This window comes from Varroa jacobsoni, unplaced genomic scaffold (assembly GCF_002532875.2).
Source record: "Varroa jacobsoni isolate VJ856 unplaced genomic scaffold, vjacob_1.0 scaffold_357, whole genome shotgun sequence".
NCBI lineage: Eukaryota > Metazoa > Arthropoda > Arachnida > Mesostigmata > Varroidae > Varroa > Varroa jacobsoni.
This window is the reverse complement of record NW_019213259.1, coordinates 144,209-166,124: the sequence shown is the minus strand read 5'-3', so window position 1 is coordinate 166,124 and position 21,916 is coordinate 144,209. Positions and strand designations below refer to the sequence as shown.

The following is a 21,916-nucleotide window of genomic DNA, read 5'->3' as shown; positions in this document are numbered from 1 at the left end:
CTATATGTATACTATAGCCTGAGATTTAGTCAGTTCTAAGTCGTTCGGAATCCGGGAGATTTTTAAAAAGCAGAGCATGGACGAAATTAAGTAATCGTGCTTTCCAACTGTTTGTTTTCTCTTGTACGGTCCTACGGTCACTAAAGTAGAACAGGACAGCATTTCCCCGGAATCTAAAATGCTGAAGGAAATGCATTGGAGTGACAGGGACAATAGTCGTGCCTTGACACTGATTTCGATATCAAAATTTCAACCAGTGAATCTTTGAACTGGTTTGAACCCTGATCGATATAAATGCAATTAAATAGGAGAAAAATTATTTGGTCTATTGAATTCAATAATTCTACTAGGTACTATCCCTATAAAAATAGCTTGCGCGTGTTTAGGGAAGACTGTAAGCCGATTTAAAATACAAATTAAGTATTATGATTCTTGTGTAACATTCTAGTCTCTTTTGTGGCTTTATACCACACTAGACGCTTTGTCAAATTTAAAGCGGTAACGAAGCCATTTACATGGACTCAAAATATTCCTTGTTATCAAGCCTTCATTAGTTCTACGTCCTGTGTGTGTGTTTCATCTTCGAAACATCCTCCAGTAGACGGTTTTTAGCAATACTGCATAGTTGTACTCGAAATGTATATATAAGTGGCAATGGCTATGTAGAACCGCTCCACTCATGGCGGCTTTCGACTTACCAGCAACTAACTCCGTATTGGCTTGTAGTAAGTTCTCTTCCACAAAATCGTTTTCTTCAAAGGGTTTTTCAAATTGGTAGTTTAGCCCCCGGGTCAAAGTTAGTGTGATATTATGCCCATTCTGCCAAATATTCATATATTTGAGCCTCTTGCTTCGAAAAGTACCTATCGAGAAATTCTGATGCAACGGAATGGCTGATACTCATAAAACCTGCCTGGTGGCTAAAGCCCTTTGGAGCATCTTTCTAATAGTTTTTGTCATTGTGATCATTATGTTTTAATACGTAACCTGGATGCCACAAAGACCAGTGCGTTTTAAAAATCTCAAGTCTGCTATATGGTTACAACGGTCCTACGTGAAGCTATTTGAGCTCATTTGCCTATAGTTCAGCCTATATGGGCTTCAGTCCAAGCATTAATTTTTGAAATAAATATAGTGAATATTTCGTCAACCGTGTTTGCCTATGGATGTCATGATTTTGTCAGACCTTTTGATCAAATCTGTATTTTTTGACGAATGAATAGAGTGTCATCTCTACTTATCTACTAAACAATAGATTATTCAATTTCTTTGATCTTCAGGAAATATATACAATCCATGGTATATTGCACAGATGTAAGTGAGGCTCTGCATAACGGTTTTCAAATGGTTTTATAAAGGTAAATTCTCTATTTTTATGTAACCCTAAATAATAACACTCTCATCGGTCCATCACTTTGAGACACACCATCCTAGACTCTTAATCAAAAAATTGACTAGAGGTCTTACTGTTCTTCATGAATTGCCTTGTTTCGATAAACATTAGAGTGGTAATGACTGCAAAACTCCGGATCAATTTGCAGCTACCTCAGCTCTACCATTACTGAATTCATACTTGTGCCATTCAACCGCGTGCTCCTACTCAGCTAGTCGATTAACAACAAGCATAAGTTTTGCTAAGTCAAGTTAACAAAGCAGAAAACAGTCAACAAAAAGGGCCCTGTGCAAGGAGAACGTGAAGATCACGTCAGAACAGTTAGCTATTAGCGAATCGCTTTGCCTGAAAGAGTTCTCGTCGCAATTCCAGCACAGCTACTGCTAAGTCTGTTGAATTAACTCTAACAGCATTAAAGTAAGAAGAATAGAAGAATTATTTTCAAAGTTAATTTTTGTAACCCCGTAGCGTCCTGCTTCTTCGCCAGCCACTATAAATTCTGACCTTCCGAAAAAGGAACGCAAGCACTTTTTTAGGACTGTTCTTAAATAATTTTGCCTTTTCATTGTGTAACATAATGCAATACGCTGTGCATACAGGGAAACACAATATAAGTCACGTTCTGATTGTGAATCAATTTTTTCTTACTTTTGAGTTGTAGTCAACAACATCTATGATCTACGCCACAGCAACTGATTTATTGACTATTTACAAACCTTGGTAATATCTGCTTTTATATATACGCCATAGAAGCAAGTTTTGTTCTACCAATGTTTGCCGTCTCGATCACTGACAACGACATAGAGATGCAGAGGACCACTTATAGCTAGCTACAAAGCTACAAATTGCTAGATGCGTCGAACAGCAGACATAAAGGTAAAGCTTAGGGTTAATATTAATGTCATATTTAAATTGATACGCTGGCTTGAAGCGAAACAGACATGCCGAACATTTGAATAGTGTTAAAATTACAATTGTGTATTTCTATTCGCGTGCCATTCGTACACATTGGGTATGAATTTGGCTTTTTCGTCTGCTAGTCAGAAAACTGCCGTGAACCGAAGCTTTCGCGTGATAACCGAAATGTCGCCGTACTCATACAGATAGCCATACTAATAATAACAATATTAAAAAAATTCACAAAGAGAGCTACGGGCAAAAATTGGGAACTACAAACCAATTAAAAAAGAGTGTTTAGTTCATTGCGCATTGTCTTAAATGTTGTTTGAAACTGTATTTATTGTCCTCTACTAAACTGAACCGCCTGGCTTTAAATTTTCCTCCTCACTATAGAAGTACAGTTATTTGAGTAAGCAGAGCAACTTTACGAGAAGTTTAGTTTATTCAGCCAAAAAGCTTCAAATAAACTTTATTTAAACATACAAGTTCAAATGATGCAGCAATTTGGAGAGACTGAGGTGCCAAGCATCATATGATAGTTTCATGTGACATTTCTAACGTAGGAACAACAACAAAACTGCACCAACTCACCTACTGAACACAGTAGTTAAATATGGACAAAATATTTCGCAATGGATTAAGAGTGGTAAGGAGTTCAAGGTCCCGCCAACGAACATACTATACAAACGGAAGGAGGTTGTCATTGATTGAACGCTTGTCAATTATCGTACTTGCCGCTAATCATACAACCAAAATTACGGAACCAATTAAATTCCTAGCAGTTTTTATCAAAACTAAAAAAAAATGTGTCCCTAATGGCGTCAAATGTGTAGACATTTGACTAGAAAAACTAACGTACCCAAATAAGACTATTGATTTTCAATATGGATAGTAATAATCTCATTGTTACTGACAAATGCCTTATTGAAGTAAGAATATAAGGAAATAAATCTAAACATTTTTTTTATATAACAAGCAAAAATAGGTTAATAAATAAAAAAAATTAAAGACTTATCTATTTTGGAAAAATAAATAATATTTTTAATAATATTGATAATTTCTTTATTAATTTCTCTATTAATATTCCTAATCAATACAAAATTCGAGATTTTATTTTTCAAAATAAAAAAAAATAAATGAATTAATTAATCTCATAGATTGCCAATTTCGAGTTGATGCAGAAGTCGTTCTTAAGTCGAAATTTGAAAATTAGATATCATTAATTATACCATTATAATAATATTGGTATAATTAATGATAATATACCATTATAAAATGACAATGACTAGCTAGATACCCTTACTGTTTAATATATTTATGAAGTACTGAGAAATTGAAAAAATGGAGACACAACCCATTATCGAAACGTTTAGAAAATGTTCATGTGCATCAGAGCTACATTTCGCGTAAGCCTATCTATTGACAGTGTTAATAAAACAACAATGTGTGTGCAGGCTATTTCTACAGGACTCAATACGGGAAAGAATATAAAAATTTTAAGCATAAATATAAATAGTTCAGGATAAAGCTTTGTGGAAACACCGTGTTACTTAGTAATCATTCTAGACGAAACTAGCAATGCATACAATAAAAACGCAGTTGGTCAAATAAATGTTCAACCAATCGCAAAGGAAGGAGAAAAATTGCAGTAGGAAGTTATTCTCAAAAAGACATTGTGCGAGCTAGTGTCAAACACTTTTGTGGAATTGGATAAGGGAAATAAAGACGTTTACCTGGCAGATACATACATGGGTTAAATTATTTAAATTGAATGGGTTTAAGAAAACATTGTGGAGCCCCGTGCGTTATTAAATGGTCCTTCGAAATCTAGTTATTGCTACGTATAACTAGGAAGCTATGGTGGTAGAATAGGATTTAAAGCAGTTGTAAACAACAGGAACAGAGTACCAAGGGGAAATAGATGTGTAAAGTAATTTTGCGACATCACTTAGGGCTACTAAATAGGCGTTCTTCATCGCATGAAGAGCTAAAATGACTATATTATACATCCGACAGTGAGTGTTCGAGAATACGATATGCGAGTTAGGGAAAAGTTTTTGTTTAAAAGGCGGGTCTCAGGCTGACGTTTGACACATTCGACTGGGTTGTGCACAGAAACGAGTAATAGCTATAGATCGACAGTTTGTTGAGCTTTACCTCTAAATGAAAAGATAACTTAAGAAACGTCAGAAAACACTGAAAAGGTTAATTAAATAATTATTAGAAGATGGGAAATTATGCAATGTCTGCTGGAAAACTTCAATTGAAAAGCGGTAAGTGAACCAGTAGAATTGGCATGGTAGGCTAGACAACTAGTTCTTGATTTTGCTCGATGATAAAATGCTCAATGTGGTGTACAGCATCAGATCTTTCCTCTGCGAATAAGTCCACTTGCTGCTAAGCTTTTCACAACCCCAACCGCGATGCACCTCTCGCCAAAATATCACGATAATTTTATATCAACCCACGTAACTAAAGCTAATAGACGCGACAATTTTCAACACAATTTTCGCGAGAGATATATGCAAGTCGGTGATGCGAATCACAGTACTCTAATTTTCTTTTTGGAAACAAAACATAAGTTATGCTGATAATCCCATGTCATTCAGAAAATAGAGCCGTTAGGCACTCATGATGCTGGTATTTCAAATTCTCTGAGCTAAAAATCTACGTCATTTGGTTAGGTTATTGAAAAATTCAAAACAATTTGCTTTCTCTTTTGTTTATTGATAATCAACTGCTATATGGGTTCGGACCTCAGAAATGGGCGTGCCCGCAAGGCATAGCATTTCCATGGTTAGAAAGCTTACTAGAAAGGCATTTGTCGCAACCTTTCCCAGACGAGGATCCCGAAAAAGAGAATGATCCTCAAAACAACTGTTCAAAATTTAGCTATTTTTTGTAGCAAGTATGACAAAAAGTTGCCTAAAACAATAGCAATTTTGCTTCGCTCGCGCACTAACCTTGGTAATCTCTTAGAGGTTCTTACACCTGAATTATTGTAGATAGTTATATCAAATGGCCTGGAATTAGTTTCGATGAGTAAATTCTTGAACAAAACAGAATTAAACATTACAGCTAAAAGTGCGTAGAAATTAGAATGATTGACGACAGTGGTGTGATTAATGTGTAACAATTTTTTGCTGTTCCATCAATATCGTTATGTTTTCTGACTGATGTTTTCTGATGACTGATTCCAGGAATGATCAAAGCTTTCAGAGCGTTTTTAAGCCAAAGCGCGCAAGCTGGTCGACCGCTAAGGGGCGTACTTACGACTACAAATATGACACAATTTCGACACAAACTGCTTCTCAGTGAATATGATTGTGCTCAGTGCTCAGCTCTGCTTTTAAATAGGATAAACATTATCACCACGGAAGACAAAGCTGTGAGTGCACCTCACATACGATGCGTTTGCGGATTCCGAGGGGAAATCAATAGAAAATACCAAGCTGTTTAACCCATCTGGCGGCTGACCAACCTGCTTATGAAGTCATACGCCGTTGTGAGGTTCAGTGAAAACATTTATTCTCACTCAGCTGTATGATCAGAGTCCATCTATTGCCGTATTCCATGCACTGTACGATTACCACGAGCCGTATGGCAGAGTACATTCAAGCTGGTGGCACGTACAACCGCACTGCAGCACATAGTCTTGTAGGTGTTATATGTTATATGTGCATAAATAGATTACGTTCAGTATACTACTTAAAGGGCTCACAGAGAACAATCCATTCATTCAGACTTTAGGACAATGTCGGCACGCTCTTTCTGCATACCCCGCTAAGACACAGTAGGATCTTTCTCTATAAAGATGTTTTCTCCTTGTAAAAACAACTATTTTTAAATTTAATTTAGAATTAATTAGAAATGAAAGAAATTTTTTTAATTCATGTCCTCGCCACTACAAGCCAGTTTAATCCAAAGGTAAAGCGAAAAATTGTTTATATAGGCTAATAGAAAAAACCGACTTAGAAGATAAGAAATATGTTTAATACGAATGCCAAATGTGATAGGGTTTTTCAGCAATATTGGCAGTGGCTATGTCTTTTTAAACATGTACTCCATAAACTAGAATGAAAACATTTTTTTCTTATTTCACTACGTAGCCCAATGTGACAATTTGTTATTATTACAATTATTATTCATAATTCCATGAATTCATGCCGATTGTTCGCATTTCTTTAACCAAGGAGAACTTTTCACACATGAGCATTTATCTAATGATGTGTAATTTACTATTTTCTGTCATTTTTACCTATTACACCGCCATTTGCGCGTACTACCGCTTCTACAAAGATAACATCCTTCTCTTTATATATAAGCTCTAGACGTTTTTATGCGACCGATACAATTGAATATTTTTTTGATATTGAGTAGCTCGAACTAGGAATAACACAAACTGCATGACGGGACGATTTTTGTTCGTGTGATTATGCAGTGCAAACTTGTGTGCCTAGTAGAGTTGAATCCACGCGTACACAAGCTCTATTCCGTGTTAGAAGGGGACACACATGTGAAACAATGACTAGGTACCGGGCGTTAACGCCGAAAGATTTGTTTTGAGGCTATATGGTTGAATGGACAGAACAGCTCTGTCTGATTTCAAACATTTTTTGTCGGTAAATATATTCGGAACCGGTAGAACTGATAATTCGGATTTTCTATTGCCGATATTAGAAAATTTATAGTTTACGTAACAAACAACTCTTTTTCTAAGCTAAGTTTGTGTTAACAGTACGCTTCGTGTACACGATCACAACCGTACGCCTTTTAGAAGTTCATCATTCCAAGTGGCGATTGTTGGGTTTATCAGACACCCAAACTCTGATATTTCTACGTATCCCTTCAGCAGATGAGTTTTTTTTTGACTAAAAGATATAATCAGTTTGACCCAGCAAGACACGTTGTTTCCTTATGTAAGCGTAGTTATCAACGTATAAAGGGCCGTAACGGATCGTCTGACCCATACGTGATTTTGGGTCCCCCTTGAAGGACGTGCGCAACCTTTGGAGCACGCGTTTAATAATTGCGGAGGACTCATTCATTTGTTTGTCTTTCCTGATGTAAAAAACGTTACACAAAAATCGACAATGTTCGCTCTTGTTCTTTATCTCATTTCGAAAAAGCGCAACGGATAGTCGCGATTTACTCGTAGATGCTCATAAACGAATAGCTTCTACGTGATGCATAACTTTTCTTTTAGAGGTTTGCCAAATAATACAAATCGTACAGGCTTACAAATTTATTCAATACTACTCATAGCTATTTAGCTCATAAATAAGAAAACTAAATTAAAGGATAAATGAAATACTCTTAAAAAGCTGAATTGAGTTATTTTGAACTTTATTTAAATTATATTGAAAGAAACTTTCAAACCAACATTTATGAACCAACGATAAGTGCTCAACTTGGAATATTTACGTTGAAAACGTACAAGAATAAGCCAGGGCCAGTATAGTACATTTCATATGCTATCAAATATTGTTTTCGCTGAAGTGTTCTACAGTAGTCTCCGTACTCGGTTAAATTCAAACGATCCGCCTGGCCTGCGGCCCCAGGTTCGTTTTTTGTCGCAAAAGAAGTACCATAGAATAAGTAAGTTTTGGACTATAAGATGTTAATAATTTTGTGCCAATATTTACTGCTTCGGCAGGTTGTTCATTACGACCGATTCGATCAAATCTTCAAAGACACTCCATTGCGATAATCTGATTAGGCGATGGATTATGAAGAGACGTCATTGTTTCGGCACACCCTAGTGATGTTCTTCTGCTCGCGCTCGTCCATAGATGAAAATGTGATTTACATGGATCTTAATTTCACCGTAAGTTCGACCTACTTCCACAACAAGGAAAAATAAAGTCTCAGGAAATATTCGTAATTCCTGAAAAAAAAATTGGTGCGACTTGATGTTTCGTTTCCTAAAGCCGCCCACGCATATTATTTCAGACTTTACGGTCCCTTGACAAAATGTTCGGGCTGCAAGATTTATTGCTAAATGAAGGTGGGTAGCATTTATTAAATAGCTTGCTTTGTTTTCAGAAGCCGCACGCCCTAACAGCTGAAGTTATGAATAATTTCACTGCGGATTATTATGATAGGCCGTCCTCTATATTTCGAGTTCTACGTCCGGTACGACCCTTAACTATCTCATCAAACGGCTAACCCCCAGCACGAAAGGAACTGTGTGTACACGCCTGGGCCCGAACCAAGATCACAACATGTACCTAAAATTAGCACGCAACTACATTGTCCACTAAGCTATCACAAGGACGGTAGGCCGTCCTAAAAATACATCAGCCGAGCATCGTCTGACCGAATCTTTAGGGACGAGCTACTTTATATGCAATATGTAGCGCTACGGATTAGTTTACTGTAGTGAAAATGCATGATACCGTAATTTAAATGTTACATTTTATATGTGAACTATAATCAAAACTGTAGAAATAGGACGTATGCGGACATTATATTTACGACGATCAGAAGACTCTAAAATAGTCTAATATAAATGCTCCATTGTTTTTAAAAGTTTTGTGATCAGCACAAACTATACTTTTTCAGAAGAGTGGTTGATTTTTATCTAAAACACTATCGGGATACGACGCGCGGATCTGCTTATACACGTGCAGACCGATGCAACACCTTTAATCTTGCGGTTTATGTTAGCCAGCACACACACTCTCAAACACACATGCACACATAAATAGCAAGTTCTTCTAGCTTGTAGTAATGCGCATATTTTGATTCACATAGCTCATATTTTTCTAGCTCATTTTTTTAAAATTAAAGTATGTCTAAAAGATGGCGTTGGGGTGAGTGAAGACGCCCATGACTAAGCAAATATCATAGTTGCTCGCCCAAGTGTTTTTATGCACCAGAATCATAATCATACTCACACTACGGTTTTTACATTATTTACCATAATTACATTATTCTGTGTTACAAGTGCATCGAACACCAAAAAATACCCGACGTAGCCATCATTTTCTCAGAAACTAGACTTATTCCGGTATTTTCGGCATTACGATCTACGGCTAGGTAACACTGAGCTGACACTTAAGATCTGGCCCCAGCAGTAGTGCTCCCAGTATCTGGGTGAAACTTATCTTTTTCTTACTTTTTCTAGTTGGTTGATATTTTTGCAGAATAACAAGCCTAATAACTAATGCGTTAAGGAGATGACGAGATCTGTCCTTCCGTGGTGCCCATAGAATTTATGAAATTCTATGGGCATCACGGAATATAGTTACTAGTCATCAAGGAGAAATATAGCAACGAGTCGATCTCTTTTTTGTATTTGTTTTTTTTTTTTGTAATTTAGTTACACACTGGATCGAAATATAATCTATCTCATTTCACTCGAACGTTGGGATGAGCTGAGAGACTTTTGAAAAATTTAACATAGTAATTATTTATGTGTATATATTCAAACCATGTGACCTTACATAGTAGCCAAATAACAGAGCTGTCGTACCATACTAAGTTTCAATCAACATGTTTCGTACACTAAATTATATAAGCTTTCAAGTAAAAAATGTCATCTTAGCCTATGTTTCTTTAAGCATATATAAAAAGGCATTGGACCAAAAATTAGCGGCACCCTCTCTCAAATCTTGATATTGAGAAAATAGATCCGAAAGTTTTCGGAGCAGACAAAAATAAAAGCTCTACCTGATTATGATTTATGATTTGCTACGATTTGTGTGTATCAAAGTATCCGGTAAGCACATCCACCATTGGCTACCATTTAAGGATGAATGTTCGCCGGAATATGAAAACATGCAACTGGCTTAGTTACATGGAGAAGGAATTCGACCGTACATTGATTGACTGAAGTCATTGTAGTTCCAGAAGTAGTTATAGGTAACATGATGCGCGTAAAAAGCGAGACATGGTGGTATGACCCATTTGTAGAAATAAATTTTTGAGCTTTTAGCGCCTCATGACTTATACAATATCTAAGTTCAAACTAATTTTTTGATTTTCAAAAAAATCGCTTCTGCATTTTTTAAAGCTTTTTCAAGCTTGGATGGTAACGTGGCCGCTTATTACTGTTAACAGCGTTTAATTGTTAACAGGCCCTCGAAGGTCGGCCAGGAGCGTCGTCTTGCAGTTTCCAGCTTCGGCCACTGCTACGAGGGGTAATCGATCTCGTGGTTTCGCATTTCTATCATCTAAATCAAGCCTCTAATTGCCTGCTGTCTTAGGCCGTGTCCGCGTTTTCCGTTCGTGAATAATTTCACGTCTTTGATTAAACTTCGAGCCTGCTTTCGTATTTTCGGCCCTTTCCTCATTTAAGGAATCCGCAGGTCAACCAATTTGTTACTTGCATGCGACTTTTTACTTTGAATTTTTTCATGATGAATACCTTTGCAAAACGTGTTTCGTGCATGTTTAGACCCGGAGGCACAACTTATGTCAAACTGGTTTACGATACGAGCCTAGCGGCCGGCTCAATTATCACCGGAATAATCGCCTTAAACTTCACTGCTTATTGTTCGGGCTAATTTGAATTTTCTATTATCTGGTATAAATAAAAGCAGAAAATGTGTCGCATTCGATTTCTCACACTCAGGCAGTAACTTAAAGATAAGTTCGGTAGATGTCAAGGAATAGTTTTCCTTGGGTAACCTGAGTTGCGGATATTAAAAAAAGCACTGACATATGCATGCAAGTGCATTTTCGTTGCTTTGAAATAGCGCACTCATCTACGAATCATAAAAAATAAAATACCTATATATATATGTATATATATCTAGCCTCCAGTAAATAATTTTTCATTGTCTCCGAAATATGGCTTCTTCTCTTCCAGAACCATGCGACAAAACATTTCTTTACTCTAACTTTACGCTAACTTAATGCATCGCGTAACACTTGGCTCATATAATAATACTATTGAGAGACGGATCTGTGAATCGAATGTTAACCACATTGCAAGCAGGCAGCAGTGGGACGAAGAAAGTCGTTTTTACAGGGCACGAGACTTTCTACAGATACTACGCAAGTGGTACGCGTGTGCGTATATTTAAGCAAATCAATTTTTAAGTACTGCACTTCTTATTTCATATCGTTAGTTACTTAAATGTTGCTCTGGATAGCCGTAGTTATTTTGTGGCACCAGGGGCAGTTGGAGCAACAGACAACCACTATAGAATCATAATAGTGCTATACTAATTCTCTTTAAATTGTTATGTTATGTGTTTATTGTGACATGATAATCTTCAGGCACCGCGTGAAACCCGTGCCTTCATGTAGACAAATCTACCAAAGTTACGATGAACAACAAACTCAAAATGGAGTTCAACTTATTCAAGTTTACTTCGCATTTTGCTGGCACATATCGTGATGGTATTAGCATTCCATTTGGTGCTAAATCTGTTTCAGTAAAATTACGGCACATTAAAATTGGTTCTACTGCAGTGGCGGGGGCGACTACAGATTTATTTGTCGCATTCGGCTAGTTTCTAGATCATGATCTAGCAAATTCTGCGATTTCATTATTGCGCTTACCAATCCACTCAGTGGTTGCTGCGTTACTCCGTTTGTTCCTCAATATTCAATGGCTCTAAATGTAGCGGAACGAACACCCGTTTTATCAGCGTTACAATGTAACCTGTATCAACTTTATCAGAGAGGCTCGTTGCCCATGCAGTTCAACTTGGGCACGCCAACAAACAAGCACTGCCTAAATTGACCTACGGAAATGACGGACCTGAGGTAAATTCTCTAACTTACGGCGTCTTCCGACTTTTTAGAGAAAAAGTCGGAAAATGCCGTATCAATTTAACGTTGATGGTGATGGCATTTTGCTGCCAACAAAAGTATTAACTACTTTGCATATACTTTGTTTGTTAACCCAACATAACAAACTCAACCCTAAGTAGATGAATAACCGAATATTTGAGGAAGCTAGAAGGATAAATATAGCGCAGTTTCAGGTAGTTGTCACAAGGGAGTTTCTATTATTGCTATTGAGTGGTACTCTTCTCGATTAGAAACTGCTATCTTTTAATCATCTGGTGATTCCTTGGAAGCAGGTACGTTTAACTTTATAGCTAGCTTCTGATTGCATACAATGATACTCGAATGACTTGCAGCTGGTTTGATGTTGAAGTTCTTTGATGTCGACTATTTGTTTCGAAAAGGTTCTGACAACTGCACACGTGTTATAGTATCGTTGATCTCCTCTAGGGATAAGCCAGCAAGATTCCTAGCATCTGATATCGTTGCCCATCATCACGACACTGACGGGGATTTCGATTTAGACCTAGTAGTAATCAATGTACAACGAGCCCGTGACCACGGTCTACGACCTTATGTAAACTACCTCGCACATTTGCAAAATCGAACAACTGAAAAATTTTGTGATCTACATCAAATAATGACCAAGCACTCCTTCGAAATAACGCGGCAACTATATCGAAAGGTTAGCGATGTCGATCTTTATGTACGTGGCTATCTTGAGAAACAGTGCCATGGGGTACTCAGTGAAACGATTGCTGATATTGCCGCAAAGCAATGCGGACTCTTTATCAAGGCGGATCGGTTCTCTGTGAATGGAGGCCACTTTGCTAGCGTACAACTGGCCGATATACTATGCTCAGCTATTGATCTAACGAATGTATCAAAATTTCTACTTAAGGAACCTTTTGACTCGTACATTTGGTACCGCGAGCAGATGTTAGTGCACTAAATTCAAAATACTAGTTGGACGAATCTTAGCATGTATTGAAACAGATATACTATTTATCATTTGATTTAAAATCTTTTTTTTTTTTTTTTTTTTTTATAGTTATTCTTAACCTTCACGAAGATATCGCGTTCGGCATTATTTAGTGCAAAATAATCTTATGCTTTTTACAACCGATACAGATTGCGAATATGGGCTTTGTGAGGGCTAAGGTAAGCCAATTTCGGCCACAGATGCCGGACATTCCCGTTTGTAGATTAAAAATCTTCATGTCATATCGCTTCAAAAGCTATGTCATAGTTAAGGTCTAAATTAATTTGAGTTAAAATTTGAGTGTTTATACTATTAGAGCTAAAAAAGAATTGCAATGCGTTACTACTCTCTCTGACTGTTAACATTTTTCTTTCATCTATTATAATAAAACTTTATTTCTTCTACAGGCTTTACGCACGTATCACTTTGTTCTAAAGAAAAATTCGCCAAGACAGCATAGAATATTTCGTAATATAGTCGATCTATTATGGCTTGAACAAAGCCATAGTGCAGATGATAAATACTTAAACTGTTACCATCTAGAACTTCCAGTCAAATCAGTAAATCTAGCAGTAGCCACCAAAATTAATTTTATTCCTATTGGATATATTATGTGCTGTTTTTGGCAGTACAGTCATAGTCGAACCCGTTTTTTTCAGAGGGCAGTATGATACTGATGTTTGGGAATGAAGAGAGCCGATTTAAGTGTTCCTAGTACTTGTCCTTCATGATATAAAGTTTAGCGTTTTATATACATATATACATGTTTCCCTGACGGAGTTCAGTACTATATACACCAGTCGCTTATCTACATTAACAAGCGGATATTACAAGAAGTTGAAGGTAACAGTATTTTACCTATAAGCGTCTTTTTCTGATTATAACATATAAAACTTCAAGGCTTCAAACTATATGTGCTTAATAATATGTTCAAGAACTGCAAACTAAGTACAATGGAGTTGTCACACAGAACAAAACAAGCTTCCTGTGTGTACAACATAATTATTTATTACATGCGTATATATGTAGCTTGCATCGATAAAGGCAACTTCTTTGCACCTAATTTTGATGAAACAATATAAAAGACACCCTATGTTATAAATATTACTCAAAGCCCATTATCATATGTATAAGACTCTTGTATATACAGCTTTGCTTACTTATGCCACATGGAGTATCTCCACAGACATTTGATTTGTAAATCCGTTGCTGGATATGTACACGAGCTATCGAATACCCCCAGATTTATTAGCACAAAAGGAAACTCATATTATTTTATCCATCTTTTTAGCTATCTTCTTCCCAAATATGAAACGAATTAACTTAGAGATCCGAATCATAGGTCAGTATCGTTAGGTTCTACAGGGTCATATTCTTGATGAGATTCTTTGATATTCGCTAGCGGTTTACCAATATGGCGGCCAAGCATTAGCAGTCCAATAGCGGTCGCGGTCATTATGATCGCAAGCGCAATATTCGAGAACATCAGAGCAATGGGATGGCTCTCGATGAAAGGCGCAAGTATAATTGGTGGCATCATGGCACCAATGCACACGAACATCATAATTGCGGCCATATAATTGTGACCGAGAAATACATACTGAAGTGCCCAAGCGCAAACGTTGCCGAAGAAGGGAGATAACCCAAAAGCGTAAAGTGCAGTCATTGACCAAAGGATCCACTCAGTTCGAGGAAGGACGGTGAGGGTGACTGCTGCGAACATTACTATAATATGGCTGCCACACAACATTGTCATCGGGTTTACTTTGATCGATAACCCCGTGGCAACGATTCGGCTGAATGTGAATGCTGCCCAGAATACCGATACCAAAAACGCGCCTGAGCTTTTCGAGAAGTCTAAACTTCCAATCACGTAAACTGAGATCATCGAGGCGTAGTTCTGTTCGCTAGCAACTCCCAAGAGAACGTAAATGCACAGTCCAAAAATAATGATAAATTCCATGCGTCGTGAGACCTTACGATCCGACAACTTTGTTTGTTTTCTTTCATTTTGACGAATGTCAGCGCTGTCGACCAAATACGAGAGAAACATTAAGACTGCACAAATTGCATAAAAAGCTCCGAATGCTGCAAATGGAATGAAGATACGGGAATCCGATGCGGCGTCCTCAACAAGACTAAAATCTGCCAAATCTAAACGAAAGTCGATAGGCGCAGTGGTTCGGTTGAACGTCGAATCTGTTGCGTTTTCGGTAGACCTGTAGATATCATTTCGAAAAATATGCTGCTTAAAATGTCGTCTAATAGAAACACGCATTAGGGGACAATATATACTACAGTCGTTATGATATTATTGACTATAATGCTACAAAAGAAAAAACTGATAGAAATTCCATACAGTCCATCTGGAATACAATATTAGAGTAGTTATCTTTCGTGTCGTCAAATAGGAGCCGATAGCTCTATAGGTCGATTGCTACATTTTGGTAAAGTTGATTTCTCGGTAACTTTAAAAATTATTAGGTATCTAAACTTACGAAGAAGCAATCGGGGATAATGGGCGTTTCTTGCTGAGAAAAGGCTCGGCGCCGAACGGAGAAAGCATAGCTCCAACGCCAAACATGAAATGATAGAACTGCAACATTGCGGCAGATTTTTCTTTCCAAACGGTGATTAGCCACACATTGCAACCTGTGAAATAAACCTATAGTTAAATATATCGTTTCCTGCAATCGACGACAACAGCAGACCGAATATCGAACTCAGTTCTAGATATTGTCACCGTAATAATCGTTCCCCTTGCATAGCCATTCGCTGTAAATCAGTGCGTGGAATTAGGTAGGTATGGCATTTTCATAGTCTACTTACTTTTCATCTTTATACTAAAACGATTGCGCCGGCAGTTGGACATACCATTAAATTAGTTCGATAGTTAATCACGCTAGAAAACCTACTTTCCCATAGCTGACAGCTTTGGGATATCGTAGTTCAGCAGCACATTGCTTCATGGAGCCCGTATCAGGGTAAAGTAGGGAGGGACTTAGTTTGAGCAGGAAAACGGATTATAACTATATTTATAGTTTCCGGAGTCGCTCATTATAAGTAAAATAAGTAAAACGTTACGACTGCACAATGACGGGCACGTGCCAGAGAACCTGCCCGAGAAGCCTAGATAGAAGCTACCTACCAATAAAAAGGCTGGAAAACCAATTGCAATTGATTTTATATGTAGCGTCTACCATACCAATAGCCTCTGAAAAGCCGAAACTCCAATTCAATAGTTTTAGCTGACGAGTGCTCATAAAAAGAGTTATGTCAATTGGAGGGACCAAATATTCAGGTATACAATATACTGGTGCACGGTTTTTGGTCTCGTCTTCGCATCTATCCGCACCGTGTCCACCTTCATTGTGGGCCCAGTAAATCTCAGCTCAGCAACCTTATACTTCCTGGTGCTTTGAAAATAAGCGAAGTCTAGCGATCACGAAGCCTCGTTGGTTCATTCAACTCTAGGCCAGTTGTTCTTTGAAAACGCACGTCCAGTTACATCTTAGTGGATTCCCGTGTGTCAGTAATATGCAATACGCAAATATCTCATGTAGCTCAACTTAGCTCTTACTGCACCCATTTTTCTTTATTTCAATACTAGCTTCGTTTGCTACATACCATAGTACAATAAAAAGGTGCTTGACAAAATAGCGGCATACAAAAATAACGAGTGTCCTAGTCAATAGTAGCGGACAACTTTCCAATACTTACAGACCTTTCAAGGTCATTTATGCATCGACTGAATAGTGAGTATTAGGATGCTATTACTGTAGCATATGTATATTCTAAATCTCTGTTAACGTTTACTATTTCCGTTACTGCTCGAGTTGTAAACCTGAACATTTCTGAATTGCCGTTATTCTGTAATATATATTTCTGACGCTCAAAACATTCGAGTTCGTTTCTACTCTGATGTCGGATGGATAAATCTTCACCGCAACATGGATTATATTTCTTTTGCAAGTCTCTGTTATATTCTTCAAAGTTAATTTGGTAAGGGTTAACTTCGACTGGTGGGACCTAGTTCTCTCAAATCTCAAAATCTAATTACGAACGATATTGCTAAATAGTTGAGTAGATATAAACCTGCTTCTTTGTCTAATTACAAAGACATTGGTACCAAATATGGACTTAGATCTACTTCAAACCAATACAAGTAACTTGACCATGTCCGATTTACATGAGAATCCTATCTATCTGCCTTCTTCTTACACCTAGGTTTCTAGATGAAAAATGATTTTCGCATCCCTCAATTGAAACTAAGTTAACATTATTCGAAATTTCTGTGGAGACCGAAACAGGTAATCGTCTGATAGTGCAGGAACCAGGGTACAGGGCGGACGCAGGAAAACATGAACGTTTCTGTAAAGTTTCGCGAATCGAAAGACGCTCGGCTGTCGTATCCAAACATCGACCTTCTATTTATAGCCAGATTTCAAGGGACTATTTAGATTCTTGGCGACGCAATGGCTGCTTACATCTTACTTAACTTGTAGACTAATTTCTCGTTACCTTTACATTGACAAGTATCTTTAGATTGACATTTCCAGAACGAAAACAATGGAACCATCTTCGGACCGTTTTCTTCGATACTGCACGCATTTGTGCCTTTATCATATAAAATGCAATAGTGCAACCATTTTTTTTCCCGACATTTCATTCATCATCAAGGCGCTCCATATTAAATCTAAATAAAGGCGAATTCTAGCACATGTACTATTATCGAACCTCAGCTTTTGAGTGACACCAATGTCAGCCCATGTTGCCTATCTTAATTTGATAAACCCAATCCTCAATACATTTAGCTAATCCTTTTATAATTCATTTATAATACCATTATGTAGATGTCTTATTCGAAAAAGCTATTCATCATACTTGCCTTAGCATTTGTGTACGATGCTTGATAACGCACACAGATAAGGAACACTAGTAACAAGCTTCAATACGTTGACATGTACCCCCAGAACGTCTAGGCCCCTTTTTAGGTTTCAACGCTGCCTTTTTGTTAAGAACTGGCTACTATTGTGTGATGCCTATTAGTTCAATTAGTACGTTTCCAATTTGGCTAGTTTTTCTTCTTTAAAACAACATTTTTTCGGTTTGGTCGTGTTTATTTACTTTCTGAATATATATGGTATTGTGTATCATTTAAAGCAGTACGAGGGGTATAGTTGTAGACATATAGGTCGACGTTTGGATTTTGAAAGTCGTCGAAAGATCACAAATATAACACATATCCGTTGCGCGATTAGATCGGATGCTTTTAGTGTAGTTTCGAACTTAAATATTTTAATGCACAAAAAATAGTGCTAGTAATATATTTTTGAAATGTACCGTACCAATCATATAACAGAAGTTATTCGATGAATTTGCAGATCTTTAGTCGTTATGATTTAGAACCCAGACGTAAAAAAATAATGGTGCTCACCAACTTCAAGAAGTCCGATGGTAAAGCCGAGAACGAAGCAGGTGATGTGACAAAGAGCCAGCGATGGGCAGACTGGAACAGCTATTAGGCAGAGCCCACCAATGAAAGTATTGAGCATCACCACGAGTTGAATATTATAGTACCGGAATACGGTGCCAGCTAAAAGCATAGAAGGAAGATAATTTCTATTATACAGTGGCCCCTTGTTGGAAAACTCAATGGTTTCATTAAGATTAAGGGCATATCAGAACATGGACGCAATTGCTCACGATACAATCTTTATGCAGGCCCATATGTATTCAATTGCAAATCAAATAGTGTATACGAGACGCATATGCAAAGCAACTGTTAAATTTACTGTGGTTGCACCATATGATGAATACTGCTGCACAGCAATGAACAAATGGTTGCATGCTCTATATCGTATTATACGTAAGGGGCTTACTTTCAAAATTTAGAGCTGAGCAATGGGGAGAATTTTTAAGGTAGTGGGTAAACAGCTTGCGCACACCAAGAGATTTTTTTGAGTTACTGATACATTGGGTTGCCGAAAAAGTTGTGACCGTCTTTAAAAGTCGAAATTTGACAGTAGTAGATGTGATTCAATTGTTAGAATGCTTTGATTCAGATTTAAGATCTAGTGTTTTAAAGAAGAGAACTTCTTCAAAAGTCTCTCTATTTTCGAACTGGATTATATTAAAGACAAAGGAACCGTCTGTATATGCCTGTTTATAGTCAAGGTGTGTTATCAAAGAAAACAGCCAAATACGGTTGTGCCACTTTCGTTCTAAAAATCCCTTTGTGCAAGATCCTCTTTGGTACACCAATTACGAGAAAAGCCGATGAAAGTATTGCAAAAATGAGAAAACACCAACACGTGGGTAGCCACGGCACCGCCAAGGAACTAAATAAACATCACAGAATAGTTGTAAGCCATTTGAAGAAAACTGGCTACGACTTGAAAAAGCTCGATAGTGAATTGACTCAGTCGTATTTCCATCTGAAAAACTTTACAGAGCTACACTGAAACTGCGGAGTCGTTTGTCACGGGTACTGAAAAACAGACCATGCACAACAATACTACGTAAGTAAAAAAAATTTGCAAAATATACCTCATATTCTGTGGCAAAGCTTAAACTGATGCCAGGGTGCAATGCTATGTGTTTGGTGGGATCTAAAAAGGAACCATGCGTTCGTTATAGGTTGCTGCCGCCTGGCATTACGATTGATTCGGACCCCTACTGCTAACGACTACCAAAAAGAATACAGCAAGCCATTTAAAGAAATCGACCGGAACTAGTGGACAGCAAAGGCGTTGTTTTCGTACATGAAACAATGCCGGACCACGTACGTTTTCAGCTAACTGGAAAAAGTGGAGCTGAACGAACACTATCAATGGGTCAGGATTATGCTTCATAGTATATATCTTATATAACGCATGAGAAGCATATACAGTACTGTCACCGTGAGGACCGATTTGATTGTCAATTGAGATAGTTTTTGTATAAAAGCACATGGTCACACTTATTAAAGGATTGTCTTCCAATGAGCGACTCTATTGAAGCTTGTGCGAAAGCAAGCCTTTGAATTGAATATACTTAGAGATGATTAAGCTAATACTTCTTCAAAGAGGATAACTGAATGGTTTATGGTTCAAGTGCGGCGTCTCGTTGCCTCCTATCCCATTTCCTGATTGAGGAGTGTTTACGTTAAATGGCGCCGTTGTCAATATGCAGCTGTTCTGTTCTTTCGCATTATGATAAAATGTATATTCGGTAAAATTCAGCTAATGATTGACAGACGTTATATTTCTCGCATTAGGCGCAACTATCTAATGGGTTCAGAATTTTAATGATACGCTGTTGTACGTAGCTGAGATATCTCCATGAGTAGTTGAGCATGAGCTAAAAAAATCGAAGTAACCTATATAACCGGAAAAAACCTATGCCAGTGTATGAGTAATGCCTGTCCTGTATTTATTTTGGCTAGTATAAGTTGGTTCTATAAAAAAAATAATAATTTCATTCAAATAACTATTATTTACTCTCGATGATAGTTTACAAAGTGAAACACGCCTTAAGCACTAATTCAACTACGTTGGCTAAAAAAGATTCGATCAATTTATGTGAGGTCTAATGTCTATGACAAGCAATTTCTCTCAGATAAGCTGCTTCGTATAGCTCAACGTAGCGTTAAATGGTAAGTCAGCGTAATACCGATGAAGCAGGATACAATAGATCCAGCCGAGCGAGACGAAAGAATATAAACGATGATGTCCACACGCGTGTCATACATCTCAGCTAGATCAAGTAAGCTTGTTCCGTACAGTCCAATGCAGAGCCCCTACATAACGAAACAAGAACGACACTTTCCAATTATTTTTCATGTCCGAAACGCGTATTCCCGAAACGTGTGAATGATTTTCGTAGTGGTTAGGGTATGCCAAATTGCCCGATCCAGCAAAATAACTACCTCTATTTTTTAAAGCTTTTATAAAACGCCAATACTATACCCTCCATAGACGATTCAATGCAATAAATGAACGTATATATTTTTCAGTTTTAAACGCTTCTTTTTACGAACGGTTCTTGCGAGATAGATATTAACATATGGAAACATTCTTAGTCAAACTAACACTTACTACTGCGAAAACCGACATCGTTAGGTTTACGGTCTGCCATATTCGAATCGTCTTTGGCGTGAAAATCATTTTGATGCCGTGAGTGTTTCACCTGTAAAGAGTGTTAGTTGGGAAAAAGGTACCTACTACTTCTGTTTGTAAGCGGTCCATTAGATATTGTTGGACATGTTAGCACTTGTGTGATGTGTATAGAACATTTATGAATAACGTTCAGATTCATGGGTCTACCCTTCGAAGATGGCTGCGTTCACGAAGCGAAGTCGATCTTAATGAATGACTCTGTACCTTCCAAACAAGACTATTGCCCTACGAGGGCTATCCCAAGTTAATTGTTCGCACACAATACTTCCAACCGATGTTGCTAGATGAACCGATTTCTCTTTAACAAGTATACAATGAAACGCAAATATCAGCTCAGTACTGCCATGGCCTTACCTGAGTTGTGCTGCATTCGACTGTATCGAGCTTCACCCGAAGCCGAATAACTGATTGCAGAGCGCAAAAGTGTCTCGGGCCTCCTCCAAATGTCGCGCCACGATCACTCATTTTGCTTAGAGTTAGTCAAGGATAATAGGAAATGTGCAGGAAAGGTTTCTAAAGATATGCACCTTTCATTTATAGCCTGAAAGTCTATATAATCTATAGACCTTACTATCATCCACTAATATTCGAGTCGCATTTACAGCACTCGCTTAGTGTTTTTCCATAAACGTCCAGCTAAGTAATTATACGTTTCTGAGCAGTCACGATTACGTCATATATACTTGTTGTAGGTATAATTGTACGAGCAGTCCGATATGATTGGCTTTGAACCTGCCC

The 21,916-nt window shown here is 37.6% G+C and overlaps 1 protein-coding gene and 2 long non-coding RNA genes across 3 annotated transcripts; 1 reads left to right on the top strand and 2 right to left on the bottom strand.

Annotated features, from left to right (window-relative positions):
* The first annotated feature begins 6,088 nt into the window (after positions 1-6,088).
* Positions 6,089-10,258, top strand: LOC111259674 (uncharacterized). The gene is made up of 3 exons (XR_002679768.2): positions 6,089-6,220; positions 7,950-8,120; positions 8,339-10,258. It is a non-coding gene; the product is annotated as an uncharacterized LOC111259674 (long non-coding RNA).
* LOC147753597 (uncharacterized) lies at positions 7,619-12,317 on the bottom strand. Its single transcript, XR_015310711.1, has 2 exons — positions 11,807-12,317; positions 7,619-8,131 (listed from the first exon to the last, which is right to left on the bottom strand). It is a non-coding gene; the product is annotated as an uncharacterized LOC147753597 (long non-coding RNA).
* A 1,651-nt stretch (positions 12,318-13,968) lies between these two features.
* Positions 13,969-21,669, bottom strand: LOC111259673 (sodium-dependent glucose transporter 1C). The gene is made up of 6 exons (XM_022831847.2): positions 21,533-21,669; positions 21,098-21,188; positions 20,673-20,799; positions 18,457-18,615; positions 15,518-15,671; positions 13,969-15,238 (listed from the first exon to the last, which is right to left on the bottom strand). The coding sequence occupies exons 2-6, from the start codon at positions 21,164-21,166 to the stop codon at positions 14,356-14,358; spliced, it is 1,392 nt and encodes a 463-aa protein (XP_022687582.1). The 5' UTR covers positions 21,167-21,188; positions 21,533-21,669; the 3' UTR covers positions 13,969-14,355.
* Between the last annotated feature and the right edge of the window lie 247 nt (positions 21,670-21,916).

Coding starts and splice junctions, on each gene's coding strand:
- LOC111259673 (XM_022831847.2), bottom strand. CDS start 21,166: ATGATTTTCACGCCAAAGACGATTCGAATATGGCAGACCGTAAACCTA. Junction 18,616..20,672: donor TATTGTATCCTGCTTCATCG/GTATTACGCTGA, acceptor CTATGCTTTTAG/CTGGCACCGTATTCCGGTAC. Junction 15,239..15,517: donor TTATCCCCGATTGCTTCTTC/GTAAGTTTAGAT, acceptor TGATATCTACAG/GTCTACCGAAAACGCAACAG.